Source organism: Acomys minous, assembly GCF_964271855.1.
Source record: "Acomys minous genome assembly, chromosome: 8".
NCBI classification, from domain to species: domain Eukaryota; kingdom Metazoa; phylum Chordata; class Mammalia; order Rodentia; family Muridae; genus Acomys; species Acomys minous.
The window spans coordinates 80,841,240-80,856,900 of NC_140489.1; the positions used below are offsets into that span (position 1 = coordinate 80,841,240).

General features: G+C 39.9%; 1 protein-coding gene across 3 annotated transcripts in view; it reads right to left on the reverse strand.

Annotated features, from left to right (window-relative positions):
* Window positions 1-15,661, reverse strand: part of COG5 (component of oligomeric golgi complex 5) — a 300,644-nt gene that overhangs the window by 90,254 nt on the left and 194,729 nt on the right. For all 3 annotated transcript variants that reach the window (XM_084791836.1, XM_084791834.1, XM_084791835.1), the window contains one exon: window positions 6,220-6,301. In XM_084791836.1, the coding sequence (XP_084647962.1) occupies window positions 6,220-6,301 (82 nt within the window). The remainder of the gene's footprint in view (window positions 1-6,219; window positions 6,302-15,661) is intronic.

A 15,661-nucleotide genomic window follows, 5' to 3' on the forward strand; every position in this document is an offset into this window, starting at 1 on the left:
AAGACAAAAAGTAGAAATCACCCTCATGAGAAATATAGGGAAGAAGATAAAAGGAGAATACATAGTAACTAAAGAGGAACACTCTTATTTTAGTTTTGGTTAGATGATTGGAAATCTAAGTTTATATTCAAGGTGCTGAAACCAGAATTCCGAGGCAGAAAGTCAAGCAGCAATGACATTGAGAGGAGCCTTCTCAAACCCACACTGAGCAACAATGTGAGCACAGCTACAAGAGCACAAAGTGCAGGTAGCTGCTGAAGGTCAAAGCGGAGGAACTGGGGCCTAATTAGAAAGAAAGGTATTTAGAATCTGACTTAATGATATACATTGTCTTGCCTTCCAAGGGCTGATTATTCAACGAGAACAAAGCCAGGGAAAGCAAAATAGATAGCAAGTACTAGGCTCTGGAGTGGTTAAAGAAAGTAGGACAGGGAAACAAGAATGAGTGATGTCTCTCACACAGACACACACACACACACACACACACACACACACACACAAGCATCGTTGCTTTTGATACTAAATTAGGAGTCCTGTGAGATGGTTCAACAAGAAAAGGTACTTGTTGCCAAGCCTGAGATCCGTGTTTTGTGTCCAAGACATGGCAGGAGAGAACTAGCTCCCACAAGGCACGCTTTGACCTTCACATTTGTACATCGGCACATGTGCACAAACACAAATAATTAAATGTAATACAAATTTAATAATAATAATAATAATAATAATAATAAATTAAAATAAATAAAAAATAAAATTATTATTATTATTATTATTATTAGCAGCAGCAGCAGCAGCAGCAGTGGTGGTAATAAAACTAGGTTAGAGAATTCTGCTTCTGCTTGGGCTAGATGGTACAAAAGGGCCAGAAATACACAAATGTATGCAATCTATAAAACAATGGTTTCCAGTCATTTCCTATCACAGAACAAATGACATGGTCTCTGAGAGACAGTAAACATAGGCTGCCTGTCTGTTTTTGGAAGGAGTTTCCAGGCCACAGCACAGTGAAGGGGGAACAGACCTGTACATAGATCATGTATAGGAGAGAGGGAAAGCCATACAAACTAAAGAGACTTGCAAAGGGTACACCCAGACTATGTGGCAAAACTCTTCCCAGCGTGTGATGGAAGGTCTACAGAGATAAACAGCTACGCCAAACAGTAGAGGGGAAATATCTGTTAGTCACGCAAGGCTGGGAATAAATAACTCCTGTTCCATAAAGCCTGACTGGGAGCCTCACAGTGAACATTAGGTATTTCAAAAGGTGCTAAGAAGTTCAGCCTCTGTAGCCGAAAGTAATCAGCTAGATTAATCATGGCTCAAATTTTGCTAATAAATCTTAAAACAAGTCTCAGAAGGTTCAGTCTGTGCCTGAGTACCTGCAGCAGGCAGCAAGAGTGCTTAAGAACAGCAAAGGCAAGCAGCACCAAGCAAGGTAAATTTCAGTGTCTGAGACACAGGACGGCCATCTAACCAAGCAAGTATGAGTAAGAACAGCCGAGCAGCACCAAACAGGGCACTTCGAATCAGTCCTGTTGCCTAGAGCTCCAATTTTTTACTATGGGGAAGGTATGTTGATGCGTTTACTTTAAAGAATTATGATTTCTAGGAGAAGAATGTTGAGCTGATCAATAATAAATACTACTCTAAAATGGGTAAGTTTAAAGCTTTTTTCAAAGAATAAAACTACTATATTTTAAATTTTTAAGATTTTTCCCCTATTGTGCAAAAGGTTCTGGGAAGGAGATATTACCCTGCTGAAAAAAATATTAAAAAATAAATTATGGCCAGAGTGATAGCTCTGTGAGTAAAAGTGACCTCTGTGATGAGTGATCTGAGTTTAAACCGAGAGCACACATAGAAGAAGGAGAAGATCAATGTCCACTAGTTGCTTTTGTAGTTCCAGATATGTGCCGTGGAATGCTTATATCAGAATGTCCATGCATACAAAATAAAATAAAAAGTTAAAAAAAATTAAAGAGCCTATTCAAAAGAAAAGAATCATGTCTATAACAACCCTGTATTTTTTCCATTCATTCATTCATTTATTCATTCATTCATTTGGTCATTCATTCATTCATTCATTCAGGCATTTTTCACTTTGCATCCCAATCATACGCCCCTCCCTCCTCTCCTCCCTCTAACCCCTCTCCTACTCCTCAAAGAGGGGGACCCCTCCTAACCCACCCCAGCACATCAAGTTACATCAGGTCTGAGCACATCCTCTTCCCATGCAGTCTCTCTGACAACGGTGTATTTTAAAGAACTTGTTAAAAAGTGATAGAGTACATTTTAATATTTGACAGTGCTGGATTAAAGCAGCCCAAATCAAAATTCAGTTCATTTTCTTTTTCTGGCTTGATGATGGCTACCATCTTGCCAAGGAGCCTCAGAGCTGGCAAGCTCTTACACGTCTCTTTTCTTTAAGGCTATAAATTCCATGAGATGAGGGGCCCACCCTATGACTTCATTTCACTTCAGGTTTCCATGGGATCCCTGCAGTGTCACTGTTTCCTTCACACTGGAGCAGTTATGAGGACTTTCAGCTCATTAGCTTCCATTGTGCGCTCGGGGTGGAGGGCAAAGAATTAGAACCAGGAACTTCTGAGGCCCTCTTCCACAGGAGAGTCCATTCACACCTAATAGTAAGACTGACCGGCATGAGATTTCTTGATGGTGCAGCTGCCAACAGTCATCAAGAGGACTGCTGGGTTGTGTAGCTGTGCATCACTATGCTGGCATAAGTAGCCCGAAGAAACTCACTGATTCACCAGGCTGGACTTGGATGAAAATTTTCACTGTTCTGTCAGTGTCCTATCTACAGTGAAAAGACATTTTTTTTTTCACATTTCCCTAGAAAAAGTCACACAATAAGCTCTGTCCCAATAGTCACACTGAAGATTTGGATTTCAATACAGTAAGTGTGTGTGTGTGTGTGTGTGTGTGTGTGTGTGTGTGTGTGTGTGTGTGTTGACACGCACACAAGCATTTAATCCACAGATGGTTTGAATCTTTTTAATAATGCTTTGTTCCTTTTCTCTCTACATATTGTTATAAAGAAAAAAAATCCAAACATTTTACCAATGAAGAGTCAGAAGCCAAATGCTGGGAAGAATGCTCAGAGAGGTAGAGAAACCACCCAGGGGACCTTCCTACTCAGCTGACATCCCACAAGGAAAAAGCTCTTCCTCCTCAGCTCATGTCACAGAAGGAAAGAGTCTTCTCCTTCTCCACGCTGTCTTAAATACCTTTCAACTCAATGTCCATCCTTTCTGCTTAATCCCTGTCAGCTGGTTGCTTGTCCCACCTCTTGACCTAGTGTTAACTTTATTTAATCCTGTATACATTAAGTTCTTGGATTATAGGTGTGTGCTAGGGCTGAACCATACTACAAGTACTTGTTTAGAGAAAACAGAAAGCTCTAAGATCAAAGACCGAGGCATACCACAATTAGAAACAGGTTTTTACAGTTCACAATCTCTTGGTTCACAATATAGATATCCTACCACGTCTCTCAGCTTTAAGAGACTTAAAACTTAAAACTCCTACAAATGCACGAAGTCAAAGAGTTCTTTGCTTTACTTCCTTGGGCCTTTATTGCAATAATACATTGATGTTTATATGTTTAGATCCTTAATCCGCTCCCTCCTTTAGAGTTAAATATGCTATTACTCTCACTTATTGAAATAATTTCAGATACTGTATTTTCATTTACTTGTCTATTTACCTACTTGTCCCTTAAATACTTAGACATATTTAAATGCTTGTAGATGGGTTTTAAACTCCTGGTTCACACATTCAATGGATTCTTTGTTATCTCTGTCCTTCCCAGCAATGGGTCCTACTTTCCTCTTTCTTTCAGGGATGCGCACTCTAATTACATGCTGCCTGTGTGATTTTACATTGATGAATGACATATTTTGTTGCACTTGCTAGTTTTAGACTCAGTTGAGCAAAACAGTTGAGTTATTCTTGGTTGTCAACTTGACTACATCTGGAATGAACTACAATCCAGAAATAGAGGGCAAACCTGTGAGAGGTTTTTTTTGTTATGTTTTTTGTTTGTTTGTTTGTTTTGGCTTGGCTTGAATTGGATGAATTCACTTCTAGGCTGGACCTTTAAGGCAGGAAGATACATGACTTTAATCCTGATCTTGAAGTAGGAAGACCCACCTTTTAATCTGGGTCACACCTACTGCTGGAAGTCTATATAAGGACATAAAAGGAAGCTCTTGCTCTTAGCCTGCTTGCCCTCTCCTTGCTAGCACATCCATTTCTTCACTGGCATTAGAGCCTTCTTCTTTAGGACTCCAGCACATACTGAAGACCAGCTGAGACACCCAGCCTTGTGGACCGAGCAACTCCGAAACTCTTTGGACTTTCTGTTCACAGCCATCCATTGTTGGATAAGCTAGACTGCATGCTGTAAGTCATTCTGACAAATCCCTTTATATACAGAGAGAGTAATTCTATTAGTTCTGTTACTCTGGAGAGCCCTGACTAATACGAGCAGCAAACCCTTGATTTTTGTGTTTTGTACAGCTGTCTGGAACAGCAAGGCAGAGAGATGAATGACTCCAGAGCTCAGACAACTAGTTTCCTTTCCTTGTGGATCATGTATAATGTCCAGGATCTAGAAATAACTCTTGCAAACTTCCTTCAGTATCAAAAGTTGGAAACAACTGTGCTGCCACAGTTGCTCTGATAAGCCAGAGTCTATGTCAACCTCTCTTTGTTTGCAAGATGTATGTGACTTTGGATCAAAAAAATTACTAACCCTTAGTATAATATATTTAGTGGTAAGGTTATGGTTTTGCAACAGCTTCACAAAGTATCAGCCGCTGGAAGAAAGAAGCGCATGAGTGCTGTAGGATGTGTTCTGCTGGGAATGGGCTCCAGGTTAGACAGGGAGAACTAAGCAGGAACAGCAGTGAAGTGGAAGGACAGCACAGCACTACCCACTTGTTGTTGTTGTTGTTGTTTTTGTTTTTGTTTTTGTTTTGTTTTTTGTTTTTTTTTGAGACAGGGTATCTCTGTGTAACAGAGCTCTCACTGCCCTGTTCTGCTCTGTAGACCAAGGTGGCCTTGATATCACTCCCTCTGACTCCAGAGTGCTGGGATAAAAGGCTTGTGCCACCACACAGGGCAGCGTTATCCACATTTAAAGTAGACTTTTCCAGGAAGATTTGTGATTTAAAAAAAAATCCATGAGGGTTAGCTGTTTTAATAAAGTTACACTGGACTGAGTACACTATTTAAAATATGCGACAATGGCAAGACTGTCTTATGTCAACTTGCCACAAACTAGTCATATGGAAAGGATTCTTAATTAATCTCAAGCTTCCATGAGATTGGTCTGTAGCAAAGTCTATAGGTCATTTTCTTGACTGATGATTGATGTGGGAAGGCCTAGTCTCTGTGGGTGGTGCCACCCTGAGCAGATGGTTTTGCCACACTGAGTAGCTCAGGCATATATGAAACCTCAAAGCCCGCCTACACAATGATACACTTCCTCCAACAAGGCAACGTGTCCTAATAGTGTCACCCCCATGGGCCAAGCATTCAAACCCATGAGTCTGTGGGGGCCACACTTCTTCAAACTACCCCACTCAGCATAGAGAAAACAGCACTTCTCTCTATCTCTATATGGATCCTGAAATAAAACTTAGGTTATCAGACTCTAGCAGCATGTGCCTTTACTTGTTAGGCCATCTGACAGGCCCAAGTGGAACATATTCTAATGACCAAATTGTAATTCACAGTTTAGATCTTTATTTATCACATCTTTGCTTTTACAGCTTCATTTAAAAAACAATTCACTCTAATAAAGCATTAACTAAATCTTTAACATCGATTGCATTACATTATCTACATAAGAAATACTCAGCTCAACTAAGAACATTATTCTAAGTGGAGTGTGCTGGCACACAGCTTTAATCCCAATACTTGCATGCTGAGGTAGGCAGGTCTCTGATTTTCAGGCCAGCCTGGTCTACAAAGCAAAGTCAAGACTGTTATACAAAGAAACCCTGTCTCAAAAAAAAAATTATTCTAAATACTAATTGTAAAATTAATCAAATAGCTGAGAGATTCCTCGTTAAACATATAAAAGAAGCAGCAGTTTTAAAATAATAAAACAATTTATAAACCAATACTATGAACATCAAATTTTAAAGCAACTTAACATTTGAAATGTATCCAATTGGATGGGGAACTTACAGTTTGTTGCTGCATGAAAGTGAGAAGAAAGTGCCATAGTAACTGTACTCCAGAACATGTATAAAATGTCAGGCTGTCCATCCTGTGAGTCAAACATACAGAATAAGAGAGCATTTGTTTATTCCAAGTTATGTAACAAGAGCTGGAGAGATACTGACTGTTCTTCTTGAGGACCCAAGACCTTTCCAGCGCTCATATCAGGTGGCTCAACCACTACGGGTAGCTCCTGCTCCAGTGACACATGTGACATTCACTCACACGTAAGTCATGCACAATCACAATAAAGTAACCAACAGAAAGTGAGACGGTCCAAGTTTTGTTTTACATTCAAGTGAATACTTACTATCCTATTCTGCTCTTCCACTCATTAGCTCATGGCCTTGGGCAACGTGTGTGCACAATCTCAGCCCTATCTCCTCATCTAGGAGCCAGGCTAGCAGCAGAACCATCACTGCAGCACTGGATGAGCCTGGAGCCAGTACATGTCCACTATTATCACCCTTATCCTTTGACATAAACAAGCAACTTGTGAAACTGTTACAACAAGCAAAGATACTCAGATCAAGGATGGCTAGCATTATAAAAGAGAATGTTCAAGATCTTGATATAAAATTTTTAAAAACAAAAATTATAGGATTACTAATAACTCAAAGTATCAGGGTACCTGTATTCAACTAAGAGACATTGAAAAGAAAGGGCAAATATTGATTTACACAGAATTTGTCAAAAAAGAAAAAGAAGAAAAGGTAAGGGATAGAGAGATGGCTCAGCAGTTAGGAGCACGGGCTGCCCTTCCAGAGGACCTACCATCCACATGGCTGAGATCCAATGCCTCCTTCTGCCCTTCACAGGCACTGGTGCACACGATATATGCAGGCAAAATATCCAAACACATAAATTTAAAATGTGTCAAATAAAACTTTAATTAAAAAAAGAAAAAATATTTTATTTTTAGAATAAAGTTACATCGTAAGAAATGTTAACAACTATATTAAGATACTTTTGTATGTCTTTCATATAACAAATTGCTGATAATCTATTAGCTTTGAGGTATAAAAATACAAATTTCATATGGATCAAAGTAACTCAATAATGAAATACTATCTGTGTCACAAAAAATTAAAATTACGGGCATAAAGACAGATACAAGACCAGCAGAACAAAATACACAGCCCAGATCCAAAGCTTTGCATACATATGGTCACATAATCCACAACAAGCCAACAAGGCTATACAAGGAAAGTGTTGTCTTGACAGGGTCTCTCTGTGTAGCCTGGACTGGCTTTGTACACCAGGCTGGCCTCAAACTCACAAAGATCCCCCTGACTCTGCCTCCCAAGTGCTGGGACCACAGGCGTGTGTCACTGCACCTGACTCAGAAAATATAAAAAACTAGATATACACATGCTAAAAAGTGAAACAGATTCTGTACCTTACACCATAATAAAAATTAACTCAAACTGAAGACTTTAATAAGAATTAAAACAGCAAAATTCCTAAGGAATACATGAAGCAGCTCCACAGCAACATATGTCACAATAATTACTGAACATGATTCTGGCATCAAACTGGAGAATGTTGGTGCAGAAAAAAAAAAAAAAAACAATCTGTAAAATGAGATCAACTGATGTGAAGAGTATTTGCCATTCACAGGCACAATGGGGGGCTAATGCCTAGAACGTACTACTCTATAACAACAACACAAGAAGAACCCAGTTAAAAATAAAAGGAAGTGAACAGACATGTCTCCAACATCACAAGCCAGCAGGAAAACACAAATCAAACTCACAGAGACACCTTCTACCCTTTAGTATAAGGGTATACTATCCAAAAAAGCCTGTCACCTCACCATCTTCTCTGAGCCAGATGATCAGGAGTTCAGAGCCATCCTCATATTCCTTGGTGGTTTTGGGCCTTATGTGAGTTATATGTGACAACAAACAGAAAGCAACAAAACCAGCAAAGCCAAACATGACAAGTTTTAGCAAGGATGTTCACAAAACAGAGCTCATGTGCACTGTTGAGAGAAGTAAAATACTGTGCACCTTATACATAACAGTAGACATCCTCAAAAAGGTAAAAGGGGGTATGGAGATGGCTCAGTGAGTAAAGTTCTTGGCACATAAGCACGAGGACCTGATGTTAAATTCTAAATGCCACATAAAAAGCTGCATGTGGCAGCGCACATTGGAAATCCCAGGCCTTCTCATGGCAAGAAGGGAGGCAAGCGGGGGCAGGAGTTTCAGATACTTGTGGCACGCTCTTGCCCCGCCCCCACAAAGATGCTAAAATAGATTCACCACATGATTTCCTAATCCTTCTTATGAATACATATCTCAAAGAGATTTGAAATACCCATTGAATTCACTGCACCATTACTTACAAAAGCCAAGAAGTGTAAGCAACCTACAAAATTCCAAATTATTAGTGATAAGTGGTCAATATAGAAGGAAATGGACAATGAAAGACAAACATACCAAGGTTGTTGATAACGCCTTAAGGAATTACATTTACCTAAAATTATATATATTACATATAAGTGTACAGACAGACAGAGAGAGAGAGAGAGAGAGAGAGAGAGAGAGAGAGAGAGAGAAGAAGAGAAGAGAAGAGAAGAGAAGAGAAGAGAAGAGAAGAGAAGAGAAGAGAAGAGAAGAGAAGAGGGGCGGGATGGAGGGGGGGGTACACCTTTTTACCTTAAAGGAAGTTAAACCATTTGGTCCACAATGGTTCCACAAGAACCATGGACTGACAAAAACTCCAGTACCAGGCATGAGGGACCTCATTTTGAAAAATTAGCCAAGGTAGTTCAATGTAGATGACCAATGCAGCCCTCAGCCGCCTCTCAGAGGTTGAGGGTGAGCCCTTATCACTAAAGTCATGCGCACTTAGGACACAGGACTCAGATGACTCAAGCTGGATCTGACATGAAAGCCTCCTTCCAGTACTCTAGCGTCCATGGTTCCAGAGAATACTGTGCAAGCTGCCAATGGAGGGAAGCAACCCGTCCTACCCAGCCACAACACATATGAATCACAGCAATTAGCAGCATCATAAGATATGCCTAACGGCTCAGTAAGAGGGCATTCATGCCACTGGCCACCAGCAGAGATGCTACTAGACTTAAGGTCCACTCAAAAGTAGGAAAATCTGCCTAGTATTAGAAACCTAGCCAGCTTCCTGGAGCTAAGGGGATCACGGATCTTAGAACAGGCTCCTAACCACCATTTTGCTAGACCAGCATAATTCCTTACTACACTCTAAATCTTAAGCTTTAGGCACTACCCCTCATCAAAGAAGTCTCTCTTTGCAGCACATGGAGATCATCACTGAAAACCACAACTAAACAACAATACAGAGGTCAACAGATTGTGGGGAGCCCCAGCGCCAGTGAATACGTCTGTATCACAGCTCCTGCATGTATGGCTCTGCGAGGATCTTGGAAGACAGGAAAGAAAGACTTTAGGAGTCAGAACACCAGGAAGTCTGCTGTAAGACAGAGCCTCCTAGAAATGGCTGCACCAACAAAACTAGAATAATGGTGATATCAACAGACATGTTAATGTGAAAGAAAAAACTTTATGGGGTCCCATCCCTAGACTAAGAATTACAGGTGAGTAGTGACTGGCAGAAGAATGATCACTCCCCAAAATGAGGCCCCATATTGGTTTTCCAATGCAGAGTGGTCAGCCCCGACATCTCTCTCTCTCCTCTCTCATCTCCCTCTCCTCTCCCTCCTCTCTCCTTCTCTCCCCCGACCCCCGACACACACACACATACCAGACTCCAGATTATATATGTCTATTTGTGCATTCACATTCATGCACACATATATGTATGTGGCAATAACAATCAAGGAAAAAGAGGCCATTAACTGAAGCATGGAGGGCACAGTTAGGGTTGCAGGGAGGAAAGGGAGGGGAAAGTGATGTCACTCTGTTTCAATTAAAGCGTATTAAAAAAGAAAACTCGGTACATCATACAATGGAACATTATTCAGAGTTAAAACTAAAATAAATTCTGTCAAATACTCCTTCATTGCTGGTGGGAATGCAAACTAGTACAACCACTTTGGAAATCTATCTGGTGCTATCTCAGAAAAATGGGAATAGGGCTTCCTCAAGACCCAGCTATTCCACTCCTTGGAATATATCCAGAAGATGCCCCAGCACACAACAAGAAAATTTGCTCAACCATGTTCATAGCAGCCTTATTCATAATAGCCAGAACATGGAAACAGCCGAAGTGTCCCTCAATAGAAGAATGGATAAAGAAACTGTGGTACATATACACTATGGAATACTATTCAGCTATTAAAAACAAGGACTTCCCGAAATTTGTGGATAAATGGATTGAGCTAGAAATGATCATAATGAGTGAGTTAACCCAGAAGCAGAAAGACTCAAATGGTATATACTCACTTATATCTGCATATTAGCCCAAGGGGCATGTCCCACGAAAGCCTTCACTTACCAGGAAACTGAGACAGAGGAGAGGACATTCTAGTGGGATTCTAGATGAGAGAATCATGGGAGAAAGGCAAAGTAGAAGGACCCAGAGGGTCCTAGAAGCCTACAAGTAGAACATTATGATAGGCAGATTTGGGCATAGGGGTCCCGCTCAAACTAAGGCACCAGCCAAGGACAATACAGGCGGTAAACCTTAAACCCCTACCCAGATCTAGCCAATGGACGGAACACTCTCCACAGTAGAGTGGAGAGTGGGATATTACTTTCTCACATACTCTGGTGCCTCACCTTTGACCATATCCCCTGGAGGGGGAGACCTGATGGCACTCAGAGGAAGGACAGCAGGTTACCAAGAAGAGACTTGATACCCTATGAACATATAGAGGGGGAGGTAATCCCCCTCAGGAACAGTCATAGGGGAGGGGAGTAAGGGGAAAATGGGAGGGAGGGAAGAAAGGGAGGATACAAGGGAAGGGATAACCATTGAGATGTAACAAGAATAAATTAATAAAAAAAAAAAACAACAAAAAAAGAGAAATTGAAGGAAAAATAAAATAAAATAAAATAAAAATTAGAACTTTGCAGACATATGCTAAGTAAAAGAAGCCAATGGTAAATTTTGATTTTACAAAATAAAAGTAGTAGGGGATTTCTGAAAACACAGTGGACACAGGCAACATTACTGTCCTTTAGAATTAGAAACAGGATGTTAAAGTTTTAGCTTTTATTTTATCACTACCAAAAAGTATTTGGGGATACTGAAAGCACTCAGTGGATAAAATACATACGGTACAGGCATGAGGACCTGGGTGTGGATTCTGGACAGAGTAACATGAACGTGTAACCCCAGGACAGGAGCAGAGGAATTCAGATCCTGGAGCTGATGGTGGCCAGGCAGCCTAGCCAAAACACCCAACTGTGGATTCAGTGAGCGACTGTCTACAAACACAGGTGGGGAGTAATAAATAATAGTTTGACTTCTGGCCTCCACATCTACATGCACACATGTCCAAACACAAGCATCTTACACTTAAACACACACACACAAACAGTATTTACAGGGAATGGTGGTATATGTGTGCAACCCCAACACCCAGGAGGCTGAGGCAAGCGGATCATGAGTGTGAAGCCAATCTGGTAACATGATGCTTCCAAATCAAACAAACAGAAAATATTTCATGGTGAGTTTCTACAAATTTTAAAATAATAACCCTGGGGGCTGGAGAGATGACTTCCTGGTTGAAAGCCCTGACTGTTCTTCCAAAGGACCTGGGTTGTCAAGTACCAGCACCCACATGGAAGTTCACACCTGTCTGTAACTCCTGCTCCAGGGGATTAGACACTTTCAAACAGACATACATATAGTTAAAACAACAATGTACATAAAAATATTTTCTAAATAAACCTGTATATTAAGGTTTATTTCTTTTTTCTTTTTCTTTCTTTCTTTCTTTCGTGTGTGTGTGTGTGTGTGTGTGTGTGTGTGTGTGTGTGTGTGTGTTGCTGGATTTTCGAGACAGGGTTTCTCTGTGCAGACTTGGCTGTCCTAGACGCACTTTGTAGACCAGGCTGGCTTCCAATTCACAGCAATCTCCCTGCCTCTGCCTCTCGAGTGCTGGGAAGCTTGTTTCTTTTTATGCACCAAGACAAATGTAGAGTTAAGTATACTTTCTTATTGGGGATGTTGAAGTATCAATAGATTCCTTAATATTAAATGATGCTCAAATCGATGAGAGGCTCCAGTTACCTATTTTAGAATATAATGTACCTTTTTGTTTTTGAGACAGGGTTTCTCTGTATAGCCTTGGCTGTCCTGGACTCACTGCACATAATTATTTTACTATTTTATTGAGCCTCAAAGGACAGTATGGTCTTTGTCTAAACCACGACTTCAACCCAAAGACAGTGATTTCAAGTTTCTGACCAACTCAAAAAGGCAAGAATAATTGTCTTCTTTTTTGGTTCTACTGAGACAGGGCTCAAGGCTATATGGCCTTGAACTTACCTCAATTTACCTGCATCACACTGCAGAGTGCTGCCATTAAGGGCATGTTTCTCCAACTCTGGTTTGAATATTCTATCAAAATCAACTTGCTTTGATACCTGAAATTTTAATATGTGCATTCTTTTCTTTTTGTTGTTGTTGTTGGTGGTTTGTTTTTTTGTTTGTTTGTTTGTTTGTTTGAGACTGGAATTCACGCTGTAGACAGGCTGGCCTCAAACTCAGAGATCCACCTGCCTCTCCCTGCTCAGTGCTGGGATTAAAAGCGTGTGCTACCACGCTCTGCTTATTTTTACATCCTTAAAAGTGACTCAATTTTGCCTTGTTGAGGTATGCATGTATGCAGAAAAATGCAGATGTCTATTTTGAAAGTACAGTTACATGATTCCCAATGTAAGATCCTTTTCTTTCTTTTTTTTTCCTTTTTTTTTTTTTATTAATTTATTCTTGTTACATCTCAATGGTTATCCCATCCCTTGTATCCTCCCAGTAAGATCCTTTTCTTAGTGAAAAAAAGAAGTGGTTCAAAACATATCTGGGGGCCACATTTCATAGACTGAGAAATTTTCTCTCTACCAATAATTGGAAGAAAATTTACATGTTAAAATGAAAAAAATTTTCAACATTAGGTAATCTTTTATAACTGAACTAATAAAATATTTATACTTTCTGGGAAAAGTGTATTTAATTTCCCATCTCAGATTGAATAAGAGAATGTTTTTGAAATTGTTCCTATTCCACAGATCAGCTCATTTCCCTCCTTCCACAGTGTTTGCTTTTAGATGTGATCTTAAGACACAATATGGAAATTCTATCTTTTCAGCTTTGCCTTTTCCTAAGAATCTATTACAGAGCTGTGTCTGGGCCACAGGCAGCCACAGGTAAAAGGCTTTCATCCTAGCCATTTCTGCTTCCCGCCTGCACCTTTGTTTTCTGCGTTTGGTATACGTGATCTTTTCATTTGCTTTCATCTCCCTTCATCTGTTGAGGGCTACAGATTTCAAGTCCATCAAAGGCCACATTTGGGTTTTTCCCCAAATAAGAGTTTTAATCTTTTATGATCTCATATCTCCCTTTTCAGAAGCAAAAATGAAGATACACTTTGTAAGGCTACTGTTAAATAAGTCAATTTAGAATTCTAAATGTCAATCAGGATGTAAATTTAAAAAATTAAAACTATAGAACAGGCAGGTAATTTATATTACTAATCCCACTACATGGGAATAGCTCTGAGACAGGTTGGGATGAATGTCTATGCATAGTCAACCCTCTTATTGGTTACAGAAAACATGAGACTGAGGACTAGATACCATTCTTATGGCATGAATGAAGATTTACAGCTGTCCTTCTTCTGCTCATGCAAAGTGCAGAGAACTAGCCTTAACCGCTAGGTGCACCTTGCACACTTCATACACGTATAATTTTAGAATAGTATAATGCTTATGAGAAAGTTTATATTTTCAGAACAAAAGAAGCAGACTTTGAAGCTGGATCAGACCTGAAAGGGTTCAATTCTCTTAGCATGCTGGATGCTGACATCTTACATCCTTCATGCTCCAGCATCAAGTGCTTCAGTTGCTGTTCTCCATCAGAACAGGACAACTTCCAAGACAGCTTCTGTTCCCAGTTGGTCCAGCATTTCAAACTATCACACACAGGACTTTTATTAAGACCAGTATTTCTCAACAGTTAGAAACTGGACCACAAATGCTATTTCCTACCTTGTTTAACCATTTCTCCAATTTTATTTTGGGCCCCTACAAAGGTATTATTCATCCCAAATCAGCCAGAAGAAACCCTAAGAGAATGACACCCCAGTTTCCTTAAGGGAAATGGATAGGTTTTTTGGTTGCTTTCTCGGGCTTTAGATACTTATTTTCACTGGGAGTTGGTTATAAGTTACTATTGGTCATATCTAGAAAGAAAACAAGATTAGACTCAGGGATCTCTTTCTTTATCTTTTTCTCTCAGGTTTTGAGATAGGGGCTGAAAAGAAAGAAGGGGGAATATAGAAATATATAGGGATGATGGGACGAAAAGTAGATTGAGTCAGCTCTTCAACCTAAGGCCTTAACTGTGTTCACAAGATTTTTTTTTAATTCACTAGTATAGGAATTTATATATTGATGCAAAATAAGCTTAATTTTGATGCACTGATATAGAATTCAAATTTAAGATTACTCTTCACACAGTATATATATTTCCACTCTAATATGAGGTATTGTACCCATACCACTCAAGTAGAATACAAGGTTTACCTCCAATGCTTTGAAAATCCTACTGCAGGCTGTATAGAATAAGTAAGTTAGACAAGTTAACTGTCAACGGATCAGATCGCGGTCATTTCAACTACTAATCTACTTATATCGCAAGAATATACATCCTAGATGTAACAGATAGGTATGATTCTATAGACAGATAAGGTAAACTACTTTGATAAGGTCTTCAAAAACCTGAGAGTCCTTCAGAATATGGTATTTAAAGATGTTTATATTGTTTTAATGATTCTTTGACAGTAAGACAGTTTGACTCCTGGTAACATCTAGCCTACCTCAGGGATGATGATGAGCATCAGTGACCCTCCTTATGGAGATGGCTTCAAATGTGTCAAACCAGCCACTGGACAAAATGTCCTTGTTTTGACCACAGACAGAATTCTGCCTAAAATCTGGCAAGCTTGGATGCAGGCAGAGTGGACAGCTGAACTCTGCCAAGACAGGTAAAGCAAATCCTGTTCCTGCCTCACAAATATGTTGGTCAGATATACTGGGCCAGAAGGCCAAACATGATGCTCCAAAGTTTTAGAGAGTTATGGGTGACTCTCTAGGCACAAACTGTCTATTATTTTTGTTGTTGTTGTTGTTAATATGGAAGCTGCTAACCTGCACTTCCTGTTTACTCAGGTGATTGATTTTGCTCCTTCTCAAGTCTGATGGGGTTGAAGACCAAATAGTTTAGTTTCACAATTCAA